Source organism: Megascapheus bottae, chromosome 11 (assembly GCF_031878675.1).
Source record: "Megascapheus bottae isolate mThoBot1 chromosome 11, mThoBot2.hap1, whole genome shotgun sequence".
Taxonomy (NCBI): Eukaryota; Metazoa; Chordata; class Mammalia; order Rodentia; family Geomyidae; genus Megascapheus; species Megascapheus bottae.
The window spans coordinates 50,749,731-50,777,066 of NC_143519.1; the positions used below are offsets into that span (position 1 = coordinate 50,749,731).

The following is a 27,336-nucleotide window of genomic DNA, read 5'->3' on the forward strand; positions in this document are numbered from 1 at the left end:
CATATCATAATAATCTCTCACATGTTACATATACATTGCATATACTGTTTATGTTCCACGTTCTAAGGAATGGCCTTGTGCTTTTCTCTTTGCCTTAGTTTTGAACATGCATATTATTAATGCATCCCTAAAATCAATCCAGACAAAATTTGACTTATACCCTGCAAAGAATTAGTTCCAGTGACTTAAAACAAAACAAGAATTTTTAAAAATAAAGAGTAAAACAGTTACATCAGGAGGCCGAGGTCTGAGAATCCTGATTCAAAGCCAGTCTGGGAAAGAAATACTCTTTCTCCAATTAATCAACAAACAATTCAGCAATGGAGCTATAGCTTAAGTGGCAGAATGCTAACCTAGAGGGGAAAAAGGTGAGAGAAAGCACACAGACTTTGAGTTTAAGCCCAGGACCAGCACACACGCACACACAGACACACAGACACACAGACACACACAAACACACACACACACAAATTGAATACACTGGTCTACATTAGAATTAAGAAATTCTGTATATCAAAAAGGTGCCATAAGAAGGTTCAAAGCCAAACCATATATAGGAAAAGCATATTTACATATGTGTTTGAAAAAGGGAGAAGCTGATAAGACCTGCAAGGTTTAAGGGGACCTTGCTGCCTTACATGGCAATAGTTCAGCGCCAGGGGACTTTTCCAGGTGAAGGGGGTTGATAGCTAATTACCCACTACGTTTACTGAATGGGCCTAATGTTGTGTTAGGACCACCAGGCCTGCACCATCACCATTAACATGTCTGCAGAATAAATTATATGAATAAAACAAAATACAAAACGAATTGCCGCAAGTGCCTCCTCCGTTATCAGATTTGATACCTAGGATATCACAGGCATATTTTAAAATCTTGCTGGATATCATAGGTGACATATTTGAGACAGATTTAGGCAAGTGGTTAAAGTTCTCTAATTTAATGAAAATTATAACCAACTGGTCACTGGTGGCTCACCTCTGAAATCGTAGTTACTCGGGAAGTTACAATCTGGAGGGCTGAAATTCAGAGGCATTTCATGCAGATCTCTGGAATAAGCAGCAAAAAACTAAGCTGGAGGAGTAGCTCAGGTGATAATGCATCAGCTGAGCTCAGAGTTCAAATTGCAGTAATGGCAAAAAAAAATATATCATGGTGAGAATCTGATGGAAACTCTTCATGAGTGTTGATGGGGTTTTTCAAGTTATTTTAGTTACACTTTGAAATTAAAACAATAATTTAGGTAATCTTTTCCATCTATATTCCTTAAATCCTAAATGCTTTCTACATTCCCTGACTCTTCATCGTGGTAGATTCCCTGCTGCTCAATCTGGTGCTCTCTAGTCTCATTCTCTCCCCCACCCATCCCTAGATGCATTGTTTTTAAAGACTAATGAACAAGAGAAATGTACATCACCTTTACAATGCAATGCATGCAATATATCTAGAGTGCGCCAAAGAGGCGGCCAATTATGTCCCGAATCAGCTCCCGTAGCACTTCCGCCTGGCAGCGCCGCGGCCGGTAGTGACGTCAGGAAGCTGGGAACTGGCGGGAAAACTCGTCTGGGAGTGGGGTTCCGTCCCGCGCCCAAACCCGGGGAAGTGGAGCTGCCATGAGCCTCTGGGTGGACAAATACCGGCCATGCTCCTTAGGACGGCTAGACTACCACAAGGAGCAGGCGGCGCAGCTGCGGAACCTGGTGAGCGGCCGCGCGGGGAGAGCGGGGGTGGTAGACCGGCCGGCAGGCAGGCAGGCCCGCAGGCCGCGGCTGGGCCCTCCCAGGCCCGGGGCACCCCAGCTGCCCAGGCGAGCGGGGAGTGAAGCTCCGGGGAAGGAGAAAACCGACGAGTGGGTGTGTAGGGGGGGGGGTGGAGGTCTCCAGGGGCGAGGACTGGACACAGCCCGGGCTGAGGTGGTAATCGCAGGCCCTGGGGCACAGTGGGATTACAAAAGTGCAAAATCCCCTGGGGCGGACGGGGGGGGAGAGGCTGCTGCTCGTCCAGGAACTTTCATAGGAACGCACACCACAGAATGACCAACCAGCCTGCAGAGTCGTGGGGACCGCGCCCCTCACCCCATGGCCAAGGGGGCGGGGCAGGGCTGTGAAGGATTTTAAAAATACATCTTTATATTTATCTTTTAAGTAGTTGTATAAATGAGTTTCCGTTCAACAGAACAGTTTATGAATCCAGTGCATCTTTGATCAATATCATCCTTTTCCTCTTTTCACCAACCTTTCCCCCCACCGGCCCATGTCTCCCCAGCCATACCTCTCCCTATGGTTGGTTTTCCTGTTGAAGATTTTGAACACTGAGATGACATCTACTGATTTGGTTTTGATTATCTTGTTTAAAATGTGATGCCCCAGAGGGGTTTCATTTCAACATATGAAGCCTCTCTGTACAAACATTTAAAGATTAAAATAAGATAGTATTTTTTACTGTCTTTGTTTATAAGGAAAGAATGGGATTTATTTATTTCTCAGGTCTTCTGATTCTCCAAGTGGGTTGTACTGGGATTTCCTTGAGTTTAATTCCTCATGGAAGATTATTTTTTTCTTCTCTGTCATTCTGATTTCCTTTCTCTTGTTGTAGTTGATAAAAAGTACCTAGTGGCATTGCAATACTTGTGTGACGCTAATTGAGTCAAAGTAGTTCCCTTTGCTTTTAGATTTCCAGTGCCAGGTAGTTCATAATGTATTAAATATGCGGTAAGGAGCTCCTTTGTTAAATTATTTAATTCACTTTTTCTACAATGATTATTCACAAAGCTTTACCTTGTATTATTGATCTGAAGCTAAAACCTCTCTGTTTGTTCCAAAACCTGACTGATCATCACAGTCACCTTGGAAGCCTGTAAGGTAAACTGTACCAATCAGGTACTTCCCTAAGTCGGTAGACACCATCAGTACCCTGCCGATCTTCATGTTTTTAGTGCATGTAGACTGACTTTCAGCTTCCTAGTTTTGTGCTGTGCCTGCTGGCTTTTCTCTTGCAGAAATCCCTAAGCTGACTTGAAATAGCTGGAAATTATGCCTGCCTTTTTTTCCATCCACTTTCCTCCTAAGCAGGCTTCAACCAAGGACTGATGAATAATTCACATTCCATCTCGCAATGGGTTAACACTGTGGTATATGTTTATATTGGCTTTGTTTCTCAACAGGATCAAACCTGGTTGTCTAGTGTGGTATCTTAATTCAATAACACTCTTTCATTGGTTGTTTTCCTTGTATTGCATTCCCACTTTCCTGTGAAAGTTTTAACTTCCAAATAACCTAACAATTAAACCAAACACCCTCAAATGCACAGTGGCGATTTTGAGGTGCTCATGTAAGGTGAACATCTGAAAATTTCAGAGTCTTGATCTGTTGGATGATGGAGTCCAGTCATAGGAGATTCTCTAGGAGATTCTGATTGTCAGCCTAGGTTGAGAGTACCTTCTTTCTGTTACTGACTATAATATCTTGATATTCTGTGCAATGCTTATGTTAGATTAATGTCAATTTATTAAAATATAATTTATATACTTGAATGTGGTAGTTTGGTAGGTTTACAGTATTTGAGAAAAAATATTTTGAGAGCAGTTTAATTTGGTAAAGTAAAAATGCCTGTTCTTTTGTTTTTCTAGGTTCAGTGTGGTGACTTTCCTCATTTGTTAGTGTATGGACCATCAGGTGCTGGAAAAAAGACAAGAATTATGTGTATCCTACGTGAACTTTATGGTGTTGGAGTGGAAAAATTGAGAATTGAGCATCAAACCATCACAGTAAGCTTTTCACTTTGAAAATGATTATGAAAATGTTTCATTCTCCAAATGTTTACACACAGAGGCTTTCAGTTCTAGTCATGTACAAACCCTCCCATTAATAGCTAACTAAGGTATGATTGAAGAAAGAATTTCAGTATAGGAGTATGGCTCAAATATATCAGTTCAAATTTCACTACCAAAAACACTAAAAAAAACAGAATTTCAGGTATATTGGAATTAGGAGGGTTTTTGATACTGAGTCATTTATGTGAGGAAATATGGGCAGTCTCAGAATGTTTGGGCTGGAATAGAAATAACATATTTCTGAGGTTTATTATTATTATTACTATTATTATTATTGCTTGTTTGTCTAGTGCTGGTCTGGGGCTTAAACTCAGGACCTAAGTGCTGTCCCTGAGTGTTTTCACTCAAGGCTAGCCCTTTACCACTTAAACGACAGTTTCACTTAATTGGTTAATTGGTGATAAAAGTCTCATGGACTTTTGTGCTGGGGCTGGCTTCAAACCAGTATTCTTACATCTCATCCCCCTGAGTAGCTAGGATTGTAAGTATGAACCACCAGTGCCCTGCTGAAGTTTATTGTTTTGAGGGCAGTAGTAGGGATGGAAATAAAGGAAATGATTTTGAGAAAAATTTTAAGTATTGAATCAAACAACTGGTTTAAACAAAGTGTGTGAGCAAGGTGGTGACTAGAAAAGGAAACTTGAGGCAGAAGCAGTTGAGAAGTGTCTTGTGATCTTGCTCTGGCTGGGCTGTGGTCAGTGCACCTTGCAGTAAGTTACATGTTTTGCTTATGGTGTTTTAGATTTGGCTGAAATCTCCTGCCTCAAGTGCCCCTCTCACATTGTGAGATTAGTCTTCTACAACTTTTAGTTTATACTTTAATAGGCATCACTTTGCTTTGTCTTTTAGTGTAATTCCTTATGCGCCATTTATTTTACTGTGGAGTGATGTAGGGAACATGTTATATCCTTCACAGCCCTTGACAGAATGTTTTATATTTATCATATATGCAAAATCTATGCTGAATCTGAATATGTAATTTTCAAGAAGATAAATTAATTTTAGGATAGACATATTGAGTTTGTGGTGGTGGTGTATCCTATCAGAAATTCTTATAAAACTAATAGGGACTAATAATAGTTTGAGATCTGGAGGAAAAACCTGTTGTATAGAAGGATACAAAACTGGAACTTAATGGATAGAAGGATGAAATATGTTGTCAGTTTGGAAGCTTAATATTTAATGTTATTGGTTTTCCTCAGGTTGCCATGTAAATTCAATTTAAATTCAAGTTTTTAAAACTTGTATGATAAGTTCTGCATGTAAGAACTAAATTCTAAAAATTGTGTGGTGAGTTCTTTTGCCTAGCAAAAGCAATTGTGAAAGAGATTTAGTGAACTGGGGCTTGTGTTGCAAGATTGTAAATAATACTTTAACATTAAAACAGTAATATATTGGCAAAGAAGTATTTTAGTGAAACTAAACAAATTGTCCAAAAGTATGTGATGGAGGGTCTGTATCTAATTAGTGGAAAACAGATGAGCCAGAAAAATGTGTAAAACACATAGTTTGCAAAGATAAATTCCAGGGAAATTCAAGTTTTAAATATAAAAAATGAATAGTCTCTCAGAGTAAAATTTCTTAGATTGTGATCTAAGATTCTGAGATCTCTGTTGTTCAAGATCTTTTTTTTTTTTTTTTTTTTTTTTGCCAGTCCTGGGCTTGAGCTCAGGGCCTGAGCACTGTCCTTGGACTTTCTCAAGGCTAGAGCTCTACCACTTGAGCCTCAGCACCACTTCCGGCTTTTTTTCTATGTATGTGGTACCAAGGAATCGAACCTGGGTCATCATGCATGCTAGGCAAGCACTTTAACCACTAGGCCAAACTCCCGGCCCCTCAAGAAGATCTTTCTAATCTCTTGTACAGCTACTTAAAGTTGGTAAAATGAAGCTGAGTGATGGTCGCTGACCCTTATTCCTAGGTACTCAGGAGGCTGAGATCTGAGGATTACTAATTAATGGCAGACAGTACAAGGAAATCTGTGAGATGCTTCTCTTCAATTAACCAAAAAAAAAAAAAAAAAAAGCAACAGTATCTCAAGTGATAGAGTGCAAGTCTTAGGTACAGAAGCTCAGAGACAGTGCCCAGGGTTCTGAGTTCAAGCCACAGGACTGATAAAAAGCACAAAAAAATAGCAAAGAATGATATATACTTGTGCATATATGAATTTTAAAAGTTTGTTTGACAGAGGATGATAATTTATATGAAATGTTTGTCACAAAGTATTTGAAGGGAATATATTGGATAAAAAATTTTACAAATTGACACCTAAAACATAACTTGGTAGAAAATGAAATAACAAGTAGTCCTAAGAGAAAAATGTAAGTGGACAGTGAACACATATAAAGGTATTTGACCTTTAAGATAGTGTGAGTCCCTTTGTGTAGTCAAACTGTCCTGTCTAGAATTGAAAGACCAAATAAAGCATAGTAAATGCTAGCAAATTTAAGGCCCAGTTTAAACTCCAGGATGTGTGTGTGTGTGTGTGTGTGTGTGTGTGTGTGTGTGTGTGTGTGTGTAAGTAAAACTTAAAAACAGGTGAAGGATATTGAAGAAAAATATTTGTTGCCAGTGGAAAAGTGAATTGTTTAACTGTTTAATGAAAATAGATTGCTCTCTTGACAAACAGGTAAAAAATAAAAACATGCTCTTTAGTACAATTAGCTTTGAAACATCCAAAATATAGGTCAGTATAGTTGTCTGAGAGGGGTTGCCTCTATGCATTGTTAAGCAGGAAAAGGAAAGCACCAGAGGAATGATTTTCAATTTACGTATTTTTTTCTTTATTTTTTTAGTTTAATATAGAAAAGTCTGAAAGGATATATGTAGATTGCATACAGATGATTATTTAGTTGTAATTGAGATGATTTGGAGATTTCTGGAGGAAATTAAGGAATCATAAAAACAACATGTGATACCACCCATGTTATAAATTTTGTATACAAAGTAAGGATGAGGCTAAACTACATTAAGCTTTATTTTCAGGGGTCAGTGGGTTTTAGAAATCCACATGAAAAAATGCAGAAATGAAGGGAAATAGCCAGTACATAATAAAAAAATATTTTTATTTACAGACACCATCTAAAAAGAAAATTGAAATCAGCACCATTGCAAGTAATTATCACCTTGAAGTTAATCCCAGGTAAATTGCTACTAAACAATTTTAGAAAAATGGTTGGAAATGAACATCTTTACACAAAAAGCTCTAAGACATTTTAAACATTGTATCTCTTCAAGTTAAATCGTATGAATATGAGAGCACAATCTAGAAGGAAAAGCTGCCTTTCTCAAAATGTGGAGCCTAATACATTGCCTTCTCTACCAAGTAATTTCACTTTCAAGTTCTGTGTTCTATTTACACATATTTTAAACAAAGTACATGGTATTGTCATCAACTTTTTGTTAAATTCTGCTGTGCTAATAAAAAGGGTGCCTACAAAGTTTTAATGTGTGGAGTGAATATTTCAGAAACCAAATTTTAGTTGCCATACGTTTCCCTTGTCTCATGTTTCAATGTCTAATATGATATAATAGCATTAAAGTCTTGAGGACATATTACAGACTCCTGCAGTTACAGTGAAGTTGGATTCTTGAAGGAGAAAAGAATGGAGGACCTTTTCAGGTCCATTTGAAAGAAAGGAAGGAAGTAAATGGGCAATGAGCTTTAAGCTCGTGTGGATGTGTATGCAGTAGCAGCCTCTGTGTGAAAAGCTTTCCTAGGACTATGATATTTAGTCCTTAAAGCATGCTTAACAAATAGGTATCAATTTGGAAGGGAATAAAGAGAAACAAAATGAGAGGAAATGGGATTAATCCGGGAGTGTTAATTCTAGAGGTAAGCAGGGAATTTTTACATTTTTTGGCTTAGAACATGATCGTAAGTGAGGCCCTGTAGATATATTGTTCTAATTAGTCAGTTGGGTAAAGCTTAATGACTATATGGGAAAGTGAAGCTTTTTATTTTGTCCCTCACTATTCTCTGTTCTTATGAGAGCCTCTGAGGCAATTAAGCCTGTTGTTTCTCAGGTGTTTAAGTTAGCATTCATTTAGCCTAAATAAACCAGAGATGACTGACCCCTTTTGAGCTTTGCCCAGAATGCCAAAGCAGAAATGTGGGTATAAGTGTAGATTTGTGTCTATAATTACTCATTAGTTTGTATCTATTTTTTTTTTTTTTTGCCAGTCCTGGGCTTGGGCTCAGGCTTGAGCACTGTCTTTGTGTTTTCTCAAGGCTAGAGCTCTACCAATTGAGCCACAGCATCACTTCTGGCTTTTTTTTTTTAATGTATATGATATTGAGGACTTGAACCCGGGTCTTTGTGCATGCTAGGCAAGCACTATCACTAGGCCAAACCCCCGGCCAATAGTTTGTAACTTAAATTCCATTACCCAATTGTTAGAACTTAATGTAAACATAATATAGGAGTATGTTTAATATTTTAGGTGGTAATTCAACTGGGATATTATTAATATTTGTTCTTGTTGGATGGTACTGGGGTTTAAACTCAAAATCTCACACTTACCAGGCAGATAGACACTCTACTACTTGAGGAAGGTTATTTTTGGAATTGATTCTCATGTATATTTGTACTTGTGAGTACCTAGGTGTGGGCTGGCCTTGAGAGCCCATCTCTGCATTTTCGTTGAGAGCCATTCTACCTGGTTATTAATATTTTTAATGATCCTAAATCATTTTCAAAGATTTATAAAGTAGGTGTTAACGAGTTTTGACTAAAGTTTTAACCACTTAAAATTTTCAACAGTATCCTGGCCTGGTGGTACATTTGTAGTCCTAGCACGTTAGAGGCCAAAGCAAGATCAGGAGTCTGAGGCCAACCAGTACTATATAGTGTGTAAGTCAACCTGGGCAGCATAGCAATAGCCTGTTTCCAAGCCCTCCTCCCCCCCCAAAAAAAAATGCCATTAGACATTTTCCTTAAAATAACAGATTAAGAAGGTAGACATTCTTATAACCATTTTCTGTTTGTTTGTTTGTTCGTTTTTTGTGTAGTGATGCTGGAAATAGTGACCGGGTAGTAATTCAGGAGATGTTGAAAACAGTGGCACAGTCACAGCAACTTGAAACAAACACTCAAAGAGATTTTAAAGGTACGTGATGAAAGAGGAGGCTGCCATTACACATGAATGCCTCTTGTCTCTTTTGTTAATTGGAGTTTCTAAAGTGAGCAAAGAGAACTATGATTTTTGTGCTCAAGGGAATTGAATTTTTTGGAAAGAACAACAGTATTTCATTATTCACATGACAAATAATGAATAGAAAAACACTTGATTTTAGATAAAAAATTAAATTACATGACCTTAAAATAATTGTAATCCTAGTTACTTGGGGGTGAGATCAGAGGATGTCAGTTAGAAGCTAGCCTGGGCAGAAAAGTCTGTAAGACTCTTATCTCCAGACTAGAAACATGGCTTAAGTAGTAGGTAGAAGGTCAGTCATGAACAAGCCAGCTGAGAACTCAAACCCCTGGGTTCAAGCCACATTACCAGCCTGCACACACAAAAAATTAAATAATTATTTTACTTGTGACCAAAATGTGATTTTTTTTCCCCTTTTTTGACTGTATTGGGATTTGTTTGTTTTGTTTTTGCCAGTCCTAGGCTTGAGCTCAGCACCTGAGCACTGTCCTTGGGTTTTCTCAAGGCTAGAGCTCTACCAGTTGAGCCTCTTCACCACTTCCGGCTTTTTTCTATGTATGAGATACCGAGGAATTGCACCCGGGTCTTCGTGCATGCTAGGCAAAGCACTTTACCACTAGGCCAAACTCCCAGCCCCTGTCCTTTGTACTTCCTTAACTTGCTTTCTTGACTACTAATCTACTACTTGAGCCATACCTCCAACTCTGATGTTTGTTGGTTTGAAATGGAGTCTGACAGATTTCTGGATTGGCTTGAATTACATCTTCTAGATGTCAGCCACTTCTACAGCTAGAATTGCAGGTGTGATCCACTAGTGCCTGGTGTGACCAAAGTTTTCTTTTCTGGATTGTCAGTTATTTCCATGAATAGAAAGTAAAGTCCACCATAACCTCATCAGCCAAAGAGAACTATTAAGGTTGGTCTCTGTACAGTAGTATTTTTCCTTTGCACATAATTCTTACGGATAACATTTTATGATATTTAATGCTTTTTTTGAAGTATTTTTCCAAATGCTTCATCTGAAAGAGGAAGTAAATATATATTTATTATCAACCGTTACCAACACTGCATATAGTCACTTTTAGTCTTTGTTAGTTTGAGTAGAGAAAGTATTTTGTCTTTTCTTCAGTGAGTGTAATCATTTTTATGAATTGTTTACAGTTTTTGTGAATTATGGCAATGTTTATGATTTTTTTGCTAGGGCAAGTGAAGTCTTGTAACTTCATTTTTGTAACTCTTTTATTTGTGTGACAGTTACTGGTATTTACATCTTAAGCATTTTAAATATTTTGTATCCTGATGTGTTTAATTTTCTAATTGTAGTAGTCTTTGCCTTCTGGTGGGCTTTTCAGATATATATTCATATTGTATATAAATAGGATTTTTTCTTCTTCTAACTTGTATGATTCTGAATATTTTTTCTTGTCTTAATTTTGGCCGATACCTGTGATACCATATTTGGAGGTAGTGAACTGATATCCAAGTCATGATTTTGGAAGGAAAGCCTTAGCAGTTGCTTATTTAGTTACTGGACTTTGCCATGAATATTGATCATAGTAAGATTATACTCCTCACTTCAGAAATACTCAATAAAATAGGAAATAAGGAGTGTTTGTAAGGTACTTTTTTTTTCCACTTCCATAAATGAGATCTTATGATTTTTTCTTTATTAGTCTCATCAGTCATATTACTGATTTTTCTAATATTAATATTTCTAATATTGTACATTTTTCATTTGGGCATAATACATATATATTTTTTGTGGGTCATGGGCTTAAACTTGGCCTGGACACTGCCCCTGAACTCTTCAGATCAAGCTACCACCCTACCTACCCTTGAGCTAAGCCCCACTTCCCGTTTTTTTAAGGTTAGTTGGAGATAAGAGTCCTTTTGTGCCTGGGCTGGCTTTGAACCGTGATCCTCAGATCTCAGCCTCCTGAGTAGCTAGGATTATAGGCATGAGCCACCGTGCCCAGCCATAGGTCAAAATATTTTAATGTACTACTATTCTATTTCTACACAGTATACTTTTCAGTTACTTTTTCTAGCCTCATTACACACTGAAAATAAAGGAAAAGATAAGTAACTTTTTAAAATTTTACTGGTTTTTATTGTGCCTGCACTTGGGCTTGAACTCAGGGTTTCCTTGTGCTCTCACTCAGGGTTAGCACTCTCTTCCCCTTTGCTCCACCTCTTGTCTGGAATTTTGCTGGTTAATTTGGCTATGAAGTATCTCAGGTTTTACTTTTTGGCTAGCTTCTTATTGTATTCCTCAGACTCAATGGTTCAGGATTACAGGCCTAAACCTCTGATGCTTAGACTGTGTCCTTAATGTTATCCATTATTGTAAGAAATATACTTTAAAAATTTAAGTATTGATTGGAATAGTACCTAACTATAAGGAGTATCGTTGATTCTGATGTATTGTACTCATAAACTGGCATGTTGAGTTGAAACCTCTTTATACAACTACTTAAAGGTGATAAAAGAAAAATAAACGAAAATAAAAGTATAAAAATAAATATAATTATAAATTTTAACAGTTAAAGATGTATCATTAAGAAATACTAGCAGTACTCAAATACAATTAAAATTAGTTTACTAGTTTTAAAACAAACTTCTCATATTTTTACTGCTCTTAAAAAGAACAAAACTACCACATAGGTAATATTTTAGCAAACATTTTAAAGTCTTCTATTCCCATAAAGATGATGTTCTGCTCCTACTCCCTTGTTTTGGCAGTATTGGAGTTTGAACTTAGGCCTTCTACCACTCAAGCCATGCACTCAGCCCCCTTTACTTCATTATTTTGTGGAAAGGGTCTTGTGTTTTTGTCTGAGCCAATCAGGACTGCAGTTGTCCTATTCATACTATCCATGTGAAGCTCGGATGGCAGTTTCTGTTGAGATGGTATTGCACTTTTGCCCAGACTGGCCTTTAATCTCGATCCTTGAGATATTTACCTCCATAGTAGCTGGAATTATAAGCATGATGCACTGTGTCTGGCTCCTCAGGATTATGACCTTGAATTCATCTTTTTCTGTTAATGTTTTAAAAAAAAAAAAATGAAGTGAAGCCACACGCCACTGGCTCTTGCTTGTCATTCTAGCTACTCAGAAGACTGAGATCAGCAAATCCTAATGTGAAGACAGCTTTGGCAGGCAGGAAAGTCTGTGAGCCTCTTATGTCTAATTAAACACTAAAATTCCAGAGGTAGTGGTGTGGTTCAAGTTGGTAAAGTTGTTGGAGTCCTTCTCGGAGGGGGGTAAAATGGCATCAGAGCCCATGAATAATTGCGGGAACATAGACTCTGGAGACCAGACTCCAGGTGCACATCTAACTTTAAGATATGTGCTCACTTAAATATAGATCAAGCGGTGGCCGCCATGTCATATCAGCAGCAGTTGTTGGGTCTTTCCTGAATGTGACAGTCACATGCCACACTTGCCGGGAATATCCCGGAGCTCCTGGCAGAAGCAGCCAGGGCCCTCTGGCTCTAGACTGCTCACTGAGTGTGCCTAGGAGTGTATGTGCCTTCCGCAGAAGCACAGATAGCAACCTGGGCTTCTCCACTACCAGTTGGGAGGCCCCACAGTAAAGTGATAGCCTTGACTGCAGAAGTTCAGGGACAGCACCCAGGCCCTGAGTTCAAGTCCCAGGAGGGAGGCAGGTAGGGAGATTTTTCTAAGATTGGGGCTCTTGAGCTGCCTGCTCCTGTTTTTTTTTTTAATTTTACAAAGCAATAACATACATGACATATGTGTTCTGAGCTCTATCTCCATTTTCCCTCTGCCATTCTTTTAGCATGTGTCTATCTCCACATTCTGATCAGTTTCCATTTTGCTTCTGGGATTTTTGCTGAGCAGCATTGTATCGGTGTGGAGCTTTGTTTTGTCTTTTTCAGAATCTGCTGTTTTACAAGACTTTATTGCATCAGGGTTTCCTTGCTTTCATAAATGAATTGGGCTGCTTTCAAATTGGCTGTTGTTATTTCCACTGTATTTTTGTGGGCAGTTTTGGAGTTCCTGTCTTAACTGTCAGATGGTTTTGGTAGTTGCTCCCACTCAAGTGCTGAGACCATCCTTTCTGTTGTACTTGCTCATATGTAGAGTTTCGGTATAGAATTTGTCATTCATGTTACTGCTATTTTTGTTTCGGTGGTACTTAAATTTGAACCTTGGAATCTTGTACTTGCTGAATAGGTGTTCTAACACTTAGATCATAACCATAGCCCATCATTTAGCTTTAAAATCAATAAACGCTCATAAGTAAAATTTGGTTTGGCATCTTTAGTTGTATTCTTCATTTTATGGGGAGACCAAAATACTAAACTGTTGACACTGTCATGATTTAGAAGTAAGTTTTTAATGTGGTGGAAAATTCACAAGTTGTACTCAGTCCCTGCCTCTGTACTGTTCCTTTGTGACTTTCAGGCTAATCCTGTAGGTGGCTAGGTAGAATTTATCATAGAAATGTCCAGATATCCCTTAACCTTGTTGGCTATGTGTTTTATAGTAATGTTTCCACAGTGTAATATTTAAGGTTGAAGATGCAGCAAAGTACAACTTTTTTTTTTACCAATCCTGGGCTTGAACTCAGGGCCTGAGCACTGTCCTTGGACTTTCTCAAGGCTAGAGCTTTACCACTTGAGCCTCAGCACCACTTTTGGCTTTTTTTTTTATGTATGTGGTACCGAGGAATCGAACCCGGGTCTTCATGCATGCTAGGCAAGCACTTTAACCACAAGGCCAAACTCCCGGCCCCTACAACTTTTGCTTGGTAAATTGTGCGTATCAATAGAGGCTAGAATGAATTGGACAGCAAAGTAACCTCTTTATATTGTCAAGTGTTTGTTTTTTTGTTTGGTTATGGAAGTTCATTTATTTGTTTGCTTATTCATTTATTGTGCTGGTCCTAGAGCTTGAATTCAGAGCCTAGGTACTGTTCCTGAGCTTTTTTACTCAGGGCTAGCTTTCTATCTCTTGAGCCACAGCTCTATTTTAACCAGAGATAAGAGTCTCATGGACTTTCTTTTTTCTTTCTTTCTTTCTTTTTTTTTTTCTTTCCACTCCTGGGGCTTGAACTCAGGGCCTGGGTACCGTCCTTGGACCCTTGGACCCTCTTTGCTTTAGGCTAGTGCCCTGCCACTTTAGCTATAGTGTCATTTCTGGCTTTTTTTGTGTATGTGGTACCGAGGAATTGAGCCCATTGCTTCATGCATGCTAGGCAAGTACTCTACCACTAGGCCAAACTCCTGGCCCATCATAGACTTTCTTGCCTGGACTGGTTTTGAACCATGGTCCTTAGATTTCAGCCTCCAGAGTCGCTAGGATTACAATTATGAGCCACCAGCACCTGCTTTGTTTATGGAATTTTTAAAAAAGAAATGCCATGTATATATGTATATACACACACACACACACACACACATATATATACACTCATATATACATGTACATATACCTTTATACACACACATATATAAAACTTAAATTTGTCCTTGTCACGGGAAAGCAGAAAATATCAAGCTTGGTATATTTGGATTTATCAATAATGAAAAGAAAGTAAAGGAGGACCAGTTAACTGAAGTTAAACCTTGCTTTGTTTCTCTTTGACTCAGTGGTATTATTGACAGAAGTTGACAAACTCACCAGAGATGCTCAGCATGCCTTGCGGAGAACCATGGAAAAGTACATGTCCACCTGCAGATTGATCTTGTGTTGCAATTCTACATCCAAAGTCATACCACCTATTCGTAGTCGGTGCCTGGCAGTTCGTGTGCCCGCACCCAGCATTGATGATGTAAGTTTGAATTTTTTTCTGCCCAAATCCTCTGATCTGACATGTTCATTTTTTTGAAAACACAGTGAATTATCAATAATTTAAAAGATATAGACAGGATCTGAAATGATAACTATATACAGACTAATGTGTGTAGTTGTAAAAACCCAAGACTATTAATATATATATAGTGTGTGTTCCTTTCCCTAAAACACCTTTTACTTTAAAAGTAGTATAAATTCTATGAACTAGATATGGCTTAATAAATTATTTTGTGTCTTCTACCTCAGCCTGATATATTTGGTGTAGGATGAAACTTCAGTACATTAGGCAAGTAGAAGATGTGGGAATACCTATGTCGGGAATCAGTATCAAACAACCTTGATACATGTGGTATTTTTTTTTTTTTTTATCAATCTTAACAGCTATCAGCAATACAGCTTTTCTACTATTGGTAGACTTTGGTGGATTTTATTCAAAATAATGATAATGTGATAATAGGAGCAATGTATTAGTAAAAAAGCAGGTAAAATACCTGTACTATGTTTTACTTGTCAAATTTGTGAAATAATATATTAAAAGCATATATATATACATATATATATATATATATATATAAAGACATTATCAATAGAAATTATCTCAGCAAGTTTGCCCCTAATTTTGTTATTTACAGATTTGCCATGTGTTAACAACTGTGTGCAAAAAGGAAGGTCTGACTCTCCCACCACAGCTGGCTCACAGACTGGCCGAGAAGTCCTGTAGAAACCTCAGGAAAGCCCTGCTGATGTGTGAAGCCTGTAGAGTGCAACAGTGAGTGCAAGGGCAGCTACTGCTGGGAACACTGGGGCATGAATGAGTGTTCTTCTCTCCAGTGACTGTGTTTTCCTCATCCTATAGATATCCTTTCACTGAAGATCAAGAAATCCCTGAAACAGATTGGGAGGTCTATCTGAGAGAGACTGCAAATGCTATTGTCAGTCAGCAGACACCACAGAGGTAACCAGCGTGAGACATGATAAAAGCTTTCCTTACTGAGGTGTGCGACAGGTGGTTTGCTAACACTGACATTTAGAGGTATAATTATTGATTCTCAATGTTGAACTTCAAAGAAAACATCTTAAAAGATTTAATACCTGAAATTCCTGAAATCAACTGCAGAATAGTATTGTCTTAGTTTTTCTTTTTATTGTGAAGGTGATGTACAGGGGATTGTAGTTACATAAGTAAGGTAATGAGTACATTTCTTTTTTTTTTTTGCCAGTCCTGGGGCAAAAAAAACCCCAAAAAACTCAGGGCCTGAGCACTGTCCTTATCTCAAGGCTAGAGCTCTACCACTTGAGTCATAGCATCACTTCTAGCTTTTTCTATGTATGTGATACTGAGGAATCAAACTCCGATCTTTGTGCATGCTAGGCAAGCACTTTATCACTAGGCCACACTCCTGGCCCCATGAGTACATTCCATTTTGGACAGTGTTACCCCTCCTCCATTTTCTCATACTCCCCTCTCAATGTCTCTTCCCCCCAAGTTGTAAAATTAATTTCCAGCATAGTGTCTAGTGAGTATCACTCTTGCACTTATTCACCCTTTGGCCCACAGTTTCTGTGATACCTCTTCCCTTACCCAAATCAGATAAGTTTATGTGCTAGACAAAGCGTACAGAAATCAAAAACAGTGACAATGTGGAATAAACTGAAGGAGAAAAAAATAAAAGAAAAAAGTACACTAAAATAGTACACTAAAAAAAACCCCTATTGTTCCCATTTCTTGGAGCTTATTTCTTAGCATTCAGTTTAAATATTGTCTAAAGGTTGAGCTTCCAAAGAAAAAGTCAGATTTAATTCCTGAAATTATTATGTCTTTCATTAACATGTAAAATTCGAAAAGTCTTTTAACATGTAAAATGGGATTTATACATAAATTTAAACTTGAAATTTTTAGTGTTTCTCTCATAGGTGACTTACCATTAATACAGAATAATGTATCTGGCTTCCTAATATTGAAAAGAATAATGTATAACTTCACCAGTGGTTATAATGTGCTAGAATGACATCAGATTTCTAGTTAATATCCTAATTTACCTGAGAATCCTTGAGTAGGTTAATTGTATCTTGGAGTCTTCCACTTCTTCATTTGTGTCAGGAGAATGATATCTTCATTACCTTGCCTTTGTTATGAGTGCATAAGAGATTGTATAATAATGGTTTGAGAAGTTTGAAAGCACTGTGTTCATGCCTGATGATGTCTGTTAAAAATAATATTGTGAATTTTCACATGGTACTCAAAATATATTTTCCACATTTGTTAGAAAATCATTTCCATTTATTGCTGTATGTCTATTATTAAGAAATGGACCATACAGAAAGTACTTTAACTATTGGATGTTTTATGACGGTTTTGACTGAGAAAGACAAAAAATGAGAGTCTTTAGGCTTACTGCTTTTGGAAAGTGTGGAGGAGGATCCTCAGGCTCACTAGCCAAATATAATTTCTTATCTTAGCAGCCTGTCAGAACTAAGAAACTATCTTTGAACCTAAGAGAGTTAGTTGATCATTTAATGTACAGAGTAGACTAAGTATAGTCGTTAGAACTTCAGCTTCCCTGATTTAAATGAAAATTTATAGAAGAGCATTCCATTTAAAAAAAAAATCCTGAGTTGATGCACCCAGTGAATTCTGATTTTTCTGAGTAATTCTTCAAAGGGATTTTAGGGCTCATTTTTTGGCTTCCCCATAAATTACTGGAGGTAGATAGTAATATATTATGGTAACTTAGTATTTCATTGGGGCTTGCTTTAAATTCTGTTTTAGTGAAGAAATCAGTAATTTTCCAAAAAAATAAATGCTGTAAATACCTGCATCAGGAAAAAAAAATTCCTTTAAAGAGATGTGTTTACTCATTTCCTTCTGTAAAATGTTGATCAGTGTGGTTTATTTTTTTAACTTAAAGTTAAATATGGCAGAGCTTCATTCTGCTGGTGTTCTAGGGAAGAGGTTTAAGCATTTACGTTTAAGAATCTTTTAAAAAGCACTCCCCTGATTTATGAAGCATGGAACATTTGTAGTGGTACAGTAAAGTTCTGAAGTTCTTTTCCCTTTGTGGTTTCACAATATACATAATGATAAGTAGAATTGTTTAATGTGCTTTTTAGAATTGTTTCTTCTTGTTTTGAAATGGACACTATTGATTTCTTTCCATCACTCTTTTCTTCCCCAAAACATTAGCAAAGCCTGGAGTTATAGGTCCAGAGACTTGTAACTCTTGTTTGCTTCTGGTCTGTCCTGTTTGTATGTAAAAGGACAATTTTTCTTCTGTTGTATTTGTTCTTTCATTTAAAGCATGTGTCATCTCCTTCACTAGGTCACAGACTAGTAACTGCTTGATCTTTTCATGAACTTTTTCTAAATACAGTTAACCTAACTACCTGGTGTAAATATGCACACACACACACACACACACACACACACACACACACTATGTGATGTGTCATTGAACTACACACACACATATTACATGACATTTCATTAGACTACGTGCATTAAATTCCATGTTGAGAATAAACTTGGCTCTTACCACTCATGAAATTTAAGTTCTATGGTACTTACTTGATATAATGGATGCTCTTAATATTCATTTCTACTTTATAAGAGTGTTAAAGAAAAAATTAAATCAGATGCTTGGAAATACATGTAGCTCACTGTTTAGTGCTTGTTTGTGCGAACAAGGTCCACAATTAAATCTCTAGCATCATGAAAATAAAATAAAAAACGAGAAATTACTTCAAATTATGCCTTTTTAAAATCACAAAATGGCAATATGTTTGTTGTTCTTTGTATGTAGGCTCCTTGAAGTTCGTGGAAGGCTTTATGAGCTTCTAACACATTGTATTCCTCCTGAGATAATAATGAAGGTAAACTATTTTCAGATCTCTATTGATTTCCAATCATAATTGGTTATGTGTCGTCATGGGGCTTTCACACTGTCTATCTCCTCTTTCCATTGTATTAATTCCACAGATACTTACATTTAGCCTCTGCTGTTTGATAGGCACTAGTAGGAGATGGCCAACAAGGCAGTGGGAGGCCTGCTGTTAGGGAAGCTGAGCTCTAATGGAGTGAAATAAGAAACCATGAGACAAGAGCATTTCAGAATGGTCCAAGTGGTATTATGGAAATAAAGTGAAGTTTTAATAATGGAGACTGGGACTGTGGATGACTGTTGACAACTTCATTGAGAAAGGGATGTGTAAACTGACCCTTGGGAGTTGAGAAGAGACACAGGTAGCTAAAAATAAGTATTGTAGCCTGCAGGACTCAGTGACCCATAGAGAATTTGGTTAAGAGGAAGGCAGAATCCAGACTGGAGGTTGTTTCTGAGCTCCTTTTGCCAAATTTCTTGATTGTTAAATATTAGAGAAACTATAGGTTTTTGTTTGTTCTTACTAAAAATTACACAGTAATACAAAAGTCAAGGGATTAAAAAAACATAGAAAGGAAAACATGAAATTCCATTTTTACAGCTTTTAACAGACTTCAAGTGATTGAAACAAATACATTATTTGTATATGCAGTTTCAAAAAACAAAGTGCATTGTGTTCTCAATCAACATTGTTTTGTTATTACAGATTCACCTTGTTCTTTCTAGTGGATGTATGGTATTTTATTGTATGACTGTATTATATATAGTCTTTATTTATTATTCATATGGCCTCACACTAATGGGATTTGAGATTGACCAGAGATTATTAGTATTGTAAATAATGCAGCAGTGTATTTGATTTAAAAATCGCAGATGTGCCTTAGTTTATATTGTAGTCACACTCTACTGATAAATTCACAATAAGTGGAAAATATAAGTTAAAAAGAAATGCATAGCCAGCCTTAGTTGCTCAGTAGGCTGGCAACCTAATAAGACTGATTTCTTTTCCTCTTTCTCCTCTGTCCCTGCTCTCCTTTCTTTCTCCTCCCTCTCTCGTTCTCTTTCTCCCTTGCTCTTCCCTTCTCCTCTCTCCCTTTTCTCCCCTCTCTCTTTTTAAGTGCATCAGTACAGTTTAGCTAACACATACCATGTTTAACAGGAAAATAACCTAAAGTGCATTGGTTATTTACCTTTAATTGTGTGGCTTCTGGCGACGGGTATCCCACCTGTGCCCCATATTGTGAGAGAACCTCGTACTGCCTATCACTAGCCCTGAAAAAGACCAGAATTCAAAATGCAATTCTTCTGACTGTGTTTTGCTTTTGTGCTGTCATAATACTAAAAATATCATTAAGTTGGAGTATTGTCAAGTCAGGGCCTATCTGTATTTGCTATATGTTCAGGTAGCCACACTTTTGCATTACAAAGTATGAGCTTTTCCTTTGGATGAGCACTATTGGTTTATGTAAAAGAAGATCTCACGTATATGAAAAATAATGTATTTACATTTTACTTTTTGTGAGTGAGAAAAGTAAAGCATATTTGGCTAAGTTTTACATGCTCATTTTCCATGTTACTAATTGTTTTTCTGTAGGGCCTTCTCTTGGAACTTTTACATAATTGTGATGGACAGCTGAAAGGGGAAGTGGCCCAGATGGCAGCTTACTATGAACACCGTCTGCAGCTGGGTAGCAAAGCCATTTATCACTTGGAAGCCTTTGTAGCCAAGTTTATGGCACTTTATAAGAAGTTCATGGAGGATGGATTGGAAGGCATGATGTTCTGAATTGAAACAGTAATTCTTTCCATTGTTTCTCAGAATCAGCATTTACAAATGATTTATATTAAGAGAGCTATGGGTAAAGTTAATAGACTATGCCTTTTTTCTTTTTTAATAGTATTTCCTTTATTTACTATTAACCATCTCTACAATAAATAATTGCTCCTATATTGTTAGAAATATATTGACAGGACATATCTGTAAACATTAAAGTCCAAGAAAATAACTTCACAATAAAATATTTTTACTTTTGTTTTTTCAAGCGTGTGTTGCCCTCTTATTCTCTTCCATCTGGTCTCTTGCATGTTTTTTTGTTGTTGTTTTTGGGGTTTTTTTTTGGTGCCAGTCCTGGGGTTTGAACTCAAGATTTGGGCACTGTCTTTGGGCTTTCTCAAGGCTAGTGCTTTACCACTTGAGCCACAGCACCACTTCCGGCTTTTTCTGTGTATGTGGTACCAAGGACTCGAACTCAGGTCTCCATGCATGCTAGGCAAGTACTCTACCACTAGGACACACTCTTGGCCCTCTCTTGCATATTGAAGTAGATTTATACATGTGGAAGCAAAGATGATTTTCTGACCTCCACATTACTGTTTTGGGCCACAGATTCATGATATACATATCTTTTTTTTGCTTGGCTAATCATACTTTCCTTCAACCAAGCAGTATATTCTTTTTCAGGAAATAAAAGAGCATGAGTGTGGAAAAATGAGTGTGTGTGAGAGCATGAGTGTGGGGTGTGCAGGTACCTTGGTATGAAGGCTGCAGATATTCAACTTTTATTTCAGTGGCTGAAATTAGTATTGGGTTGCTGCTAAGAAATAACGTGGTTTTATTGTTTTAAGTCCTTGGGGCTCCTGAAGTATATTGCATTATAATTCAGTCAGCTGTGCGTGTGTGTGTTTATCTTAGGGCATTTATGGGTACTTTTATTTCTAGAACCCTTGGTTTGTCAGTGGTTGTGAATGGTACTTCCAGCTTTGGGCTAGCAAAAAGCTGCATGTGGCTTTACTTTGTTCACCAAGTTTCCCACTTCTTTTTAGCAAAGCTATAGATTTTTCCTCTTCCCCTTACTGAGTCAATATACTCAACTGAAAAACCATTTTTTACTGATAAAATGTGAAGGTTTGGATATAGTTTGAATGTCTTCACCAAGAATACATATATGTTAACCCCATTAACAATCCACGCTAGTGCCTCCAATGGGGCCTTTCGGAGGCTATTGAGAATGCTTAAGGGCCTCAGGTAGAGTCTCCATTGGGGACTTACTGGTGACTATAAGAAGACAGAGAAAGATCTAAATATATCTTCCCTGCTTCCTCTGGATTCTGTTGACAAGAGACAGCAAGACTGGCATCTGGTCTTTTACTCTTAGCTCATTGTGCACTAGCCTTGAGATGAGTTTTAGGCAACAGGCCCAAACCCCAGAAAATCTCTACCTGTTGAGTCCAGTGATTTGTCCTAGCATGCCAATGGTGAATAACGAATGGTGAAGGACAGAGAAAGAAAAGAGGTTAAATGTCATGGTGCTTGCTTCGGGAAGCAGTCTTCATGGTATAGACATAGTGTTTAGGTTTAAAAAGTGTGGGCTGTGGACAAAATGTATGCACAGTCATAGGTATGTTCTATTACATCATTGTTACAGCCCCTGTTTGGGGGCGGTACTAGAGAAGCTCTCATTTGAGAGGACCTGTCTCATCAAGAGAAAGTTTTATTTCCTGGCATATGGTCTCCTGGCAAGCTGCTGCTTTTGTTGAGGACAGTTTCATTATCCATGCCTCCTTGTAAACATGTTATAGGCCAATCCTGTCCTAAGCTCCAAGGTGACTGCCAGGTGAATGGATTAAGTAAAGACAGAGAAAAATGGAGGAGAGATGCCAAGCTTTTCTACTAGTAGCTAATTTGTGGGCTCAAGTAAGGAGTGAGTGCTTTTCAGCACATGCAGTTTAAGTTCCTGATATAGCCTCAGGAAAGGAAAATTGACTAACACACTAAGTGGCAAGTACATGTGCATAGATTTAGACTTGCTGCCATTTTTTTTTTTTTTTACTCAAAGTAGAAGAGTTTCAGTTTGCTTTATGACTGATCCTGTAGTTGCTGTTTGTTGACAACTTGGTCTACTTTTATACTTCTCTATGGAGGAAAATAAACTAATGTATTTCTGCTTCTTTCTAAGGTAATATTTTTCTTCAGCCTGAAAAAATTTCAACAGTGTATTGTCCTCTTAAGTCACAGAGTTTGTTTTTCTTACTTGTAAAACTACGAAATGCTTAAAAACTGCCCTTTTGATTAGAAACACCGATCTCCCATGAATTAACTGAGAGCAGGGTAAAAGGTAGGCATCTCAGACTTGGCTGAGTCATTCTGTCCTGAGCTTTCTTATAGCAATCTCCTTTACTTTCTATAGCTGTTTACTTCTAGGCATCAATGACTACTTGTAACAAGGCCTCACCTGACTAATCCTGAGACAGTGGACTGTCAGCACCACACTGCTTCTCACCTCCTCTGAACCTGTGATTGGGATTGTTTTAAGTTTTACATACCTTTCTTACCTACCCTAGTTCCTTGTTTATTTAAAGCCATGGTAAATATCCATATCCCACAAAGAGAGCTGAAGATTAACTGAAATATTGTCTTCTCCCAGTGGCCATGTAAGAAATCTCTTCTTTTGGCCCTAATTTATCATTCCTCTGTTTGGTATACCCGATCTAGCAAAAGTAAGAGATTCCCTTTCATATCCAAGTGTGGTATATCCATCTGTAATGCCAGCTACTCAAGAGCTGGAGTTCCAGACCATCCAGGACTGGAAGGTAGATTTTTATCTCAACATCAACCACAAAAAAATGGTTAAGTAACTCAAGTGGTAGGTAGCTCACTTATCTTTAGTTTGAGTAGTTTCTGTTGCCTCAAGTTCACTAAGTTTTTTCAACTGTACTCTAAAGACTAACACATATTTGAATTTATCAGATGTTTCATTTCTGAGTTTATTTTCTACATTTGTCAGTTTGTGTTTTTGTCTCAGGTCTTGACAAATTGTGTGATCATTTTTTTGAAGTCTTTGCAGATTGCATTTTATTTGATTTTCTGAATCCATTTCTGTTGACTGCTGTTTTTGCTGAAAATGTCACTTTTTTACCTTTTTATATGTATATTAATTTGTTGGATGCTGGCTATTTGGGTGTAAATGTGCTGTTGAGATAAATTATCCAGTGTTGGATGAACTTCCTAGAGTCATATTACAATGTGATTCTGAATTGCTTTTTTGCCTGAATTTCTTGCCTTTGTAAAAAATCGTCTTTACCCCCAGGCCATGCGCTAGGACCGAGTGAGAGGTTCAGGAGCTGGGGCGCAGAGGGGGGCTGAGGGGGGCGGCCGTGGGCCTGCAGAAAGAGACCCCTTTTGGACATCTTGGAACAAGTGGAAACACTTAGGTGCTTGGGATAAGACTCCTAAGAAACTAAAATGGCATCTGGAGATTTCTGCTCACCTGGAGAGGGGGTGGAAACATTACAAGTCTGCAGCAAACAGTTTCCTCCTTGCAACCTGAGTGAAGAGGACCTGTTACAGAACTCCTACTTCAGCAAGCTCCTGAGTCTCTCACAACATGTGGACGAGAGTGGCTTAAGCCTCAGCCTGGCAAAGGAACAGGCTCAGGCATGGAAGAAAGTTCGACTACATAAGACAACATGGTTGAGGTCTTGAGATTTTACAGCGAGTCATTCAAGAGCTGCTTGTGGACGACTATGTGAAGACACAAGACACAAATTTAACCGCAGAGGACAAAAAGTTTCATGAGACCCTTGAACAGTGGCTACTCGTGACTGAATTGACACAGCTTTTAGGTCCCAGCCAGGAGAGAGAGACGCCATCACTGCTCAGGCTGGAGAAGGCAGACCTGCTAGAGCTCATGCCACCCTCAGAGGACTTTGCATGGGTGAGAGCAAGGCTGCAACTGGAAGTGGAGGAGCAGCTCAAGAGGAAATGTTTCACTCTGCTGTGCTACCATGATCCCAACTCAGATGCTGACAGTGAAACCCTGAAGGCTGCAAAGGTATGGAAACTGGCAGAGGTCCTGGTGGATGAGAAGCAGCAGTGTCCGGATGCCAAGAGCCAGCAGAAGGAGCAGCTGGTGCTGCTGGAGAAGAAGAGTGCTATCTACTCCCAGGTGCTTCTACGCTGCCCCGCCTTGCTGCAGAGGCTTCTGCAGGAGCACCGGCTGAAGACTCAGTCTGAGCTCCATCGCATCAACACCCAGTACCTGGAAGTCAAATGTAGCGCCATGATTCTTATGCTGAGGATGGAGGAGCTAAAGATTTTGTCTGATACTTACACTGCTGAGAAAGTAGAAGTTCATCGTCTGATTAGGCTGTCACTCTATCACTTGAGCCACACTTCTACTTCCAACTTTTGCTGGTTAATTCAACATAAGAGTCAGATTCTTCTGCCTGTTCTGGCTTCTAACCCAGATTCTGAGATCTCATCCTCCTAGGATTACAGGGCTTAGTAAAGTTTAATATCTAACACTTGGATGTTAGGTTTCCTCAATTTATTTTATTGATTGATCAATCTAAGACAGGATCTTGCTGTGTAGTCCAGGCTAACCTTGAACTTCATCTTCATCTTCAATCTCTGGAGTCAGCTGGAATTAGAGATGTGAACTATCACACCATGCTTCAAAACATAATAGGTAAGATTAAATATCTCAGCTTCTGGCTACATCAGGCTAGAATGCATCACTACTTTAACTGTGCTGTTTGATTGCTTGGTTATGGTGGAATCTGCCTGATTACTAGTAGTTGGATTTTTCTTTTTCTTTTTCTCTTTTTGCCAGTCCTGGATTTGAACTCTGGGCCTGAGCCCTGTCCTTGGGCTTTCTCAAGGCTAGAGCTCTACCACGTGAGCCACAGCACCACTTCTGGCTTTTTCTTTGTATGTGCTACTGCCCACTAGGCCAAATTCCTAGCCCTAAGTTTGCTTTTACCTTTTTTTGGTCAGTTGTGGGGCTTGAACTCAAGGCGTAGGTAGGTGCTGTCTCTGAGCATCTTTACACTCAGTGTATTCCCAGCTATTTGAGGGGGGGGGAGAACACCCCAGCAATAGTCAGGAGCACTCAGTGAACGGAGCTAGGAGTCAGTTTAATAGCAGCACAGCAGCTACTCTCCACCTTAAGGCTGATAGAGAACAGCCCTGCCCTTCAGTGGGGCTGAGCTTTTAAAGATAAATACCACAGGCAGGTGGTAGTGACCTATGACATCACCTTACGCTGCCCAAAGTCAATAACCACCAGGATGAAACCACACGCAGATGGTCGAGCAGATTAAGCTCTTTTACAAAAACAACTTGGCAGCTTAGCCTGCCAGGTTATTGCACTCTAAGCTAACCTTCTACCAATTGAGCCCTAGCACTGGTTTTTTTTGAGTGGTTAATTGGAGATAAGAGTCTCACAGGGAATTTTCTGCCTGGACAGGCTTTCAAACAGAGATCCCCAGATCTCAGCCTCATGGGTAACTAGGATTACAGACATGAGCCACTGGTGCCTGGTTTAGTGGGCTTCTTCTAGTGTATAAACATTCATTTAGGGGGCTGGGAGTTTGGCTTAGTGGTAGAGTGCTTGCCTAGCATGCACAAAGACCCAGGTTCGATTCCCTAATACCACATACACGGAAAAAGCCAGAAGTGGTGCTGTGGCTCAAGTGGTAGAGCTCTAGCCTTGAGAAAGCCCAAGGATAGGGCTCAGGCCTTGAGCACAAGCCCCAGGAGTAGCAAAAAAAAAAAAAAAAAAAAAAAAAAAAGGAACTAGAATTTGTCCTCAATGCCCAAACATACATTTATGGCAGACCCTCAAAAGCAATAGTTAAAAAAATGTAAAAAGTGCTAATAAATGTAATTGCAAACCAAGAGAAGTAGATCAGAATTGTGTTGCTTTTTGTCTTGATATGGGGCTTGTTAGGCAGGTACTCTACTACATGTCAGTGTGGAGCCTGGGCACTGTCCATTAGCTTTTGTGCTCAAGGCTAGCACTCTACCACAATGAGCCACAGCTCCACATCTGATTGTGTGGGGCTTAATAGGAGATAAGAGTCTTACATCATTTTCTACCCAGGCTGGCTTCAAACTGTGAGCCTCAGATCTCAGCCTCTTGAAGATCTAGGATTACATGCGGGAGCCACCATTGCTGGTGTGAATTTGAATTTATATGACCTTCACTGCCTTGGTAGAAAGGTAGATTTGGTTCAGGGTTTGTAGAGGTAAGCTCAGAATAGAATTAGATAAAGCAACCAAGAGAAAGAAGAAGGAGGGGATGTATAAAAACCCAGAGTTAGAAATGGGCAAATTATATACCAAAGAAAGCTTTCACAAGTGATCAAAATCTCCTATAACTTCAATGAAGACTCTCGGGATCTGGAAGTTAAATTAGATTTCTAACTGCCCAAGCAAACCAAAATTGCTTCCAAGGTAGTAATTCCCACTCTGGCTCCCTTAAGCGGCTGGATGGTGTGCTTTTTTTCTATCTCAAAAATTTAAAAGGGGGGCCAGGAATGGGGGTGTAGTGGTAAAGTGCTTGCGCAGCATGCATGAAGCCCTGGGTTCAATTCTTCAGTACCACATACACAGAAGAAGCCAGGAGTGATGCCTTGAGCAAAAGAAGCTCAGGCACAGTGCCTCGGCCCTGAGCTCAAGTCCCAGGACTGGCAAAACAAAACAGAACATCAACAACAGAGGAAAAAAAATGCTTTATTGGATACGATTCCATATATATCCCGCTATAAAGAAAATGCCTTTGCTTTTTGTGTGTGTGGCGGGGGGCAGTCCTAGGGCATTAAATCAGGACCTGGGCACTGTTCCTGAGCTGTTTTGCTTACA

General features: G+C 38.6%; 1 protein-coding gene and 1 pseudogene across 1 annotated transcript; both read left to right on the plus strand.

Moving 5' to 3' along the window:
- The first annotated feature begins 1,545 nt into the window (after positions 1 to 1,545).
- Positions 1,546 to 20,704, plus strand: Rfc3 (replication factor C subunit 3). Its single transcript, XM_090341741.1, has 9 exons — positions 1,546 to 1,700; positions 3,629 to 3,766; positions 6,907 to 6,974; positions 8,844 to 8,941; positions 14,610 to 14,791; positions 15,447 to 15,583; positions 15,671 to 15,769; positions 18,615 to 18,684; positions 20,287 to 20,704. The coding sequence occupies exons 1-9, from the start codon at positions 1,614 to 1,616 to the stop codon at positions 20,476 to 20,478; spliced, it is 1,071 nt and encodes a 356-aa protein (XP_090197867.1). The 5' UTR covers positions 1,546 to 1,613; the 3' UTR covers positions 20,479 to 20,704.
- A 3,156-nt stretch (positions 20,705 to 23,860) lies between these two features.
- On the plus strand, positions 23,861 to 24,961 carry LOC150057060 (HAUS augmin-like complex subunit 4 pseudogene; annotated as a pseudogene).
- Positions 24,962 to 27,336: the final 2,375 nt, after the last annotated feature.

Excerpts from the sequence above, each read along its gene's own strand:
- Rfc3 (XM_090341741.1), top strand. The coding sequence starts at position 1,614 with ATGAGCCTCTGGGTGGACAAATACCGGCCATGCTCCTTAGGACGGCTA. Across the intron at positions 14,792-15,446 it reads CCGCACCCAGCATTGATGAT|ATTTGCCATGTGTTAACAAC; the intron begins GTAAGTTTGAAT and ends TGTTATTTACAG. Across the intron at positions 18,685-20,286 it reads CTCCTGAGATAATAATGAAG|GGCCTTCTCTTGGAACTTTT; the intron begins GTAAACTATTTT and ends GTTTTTCTGTAG.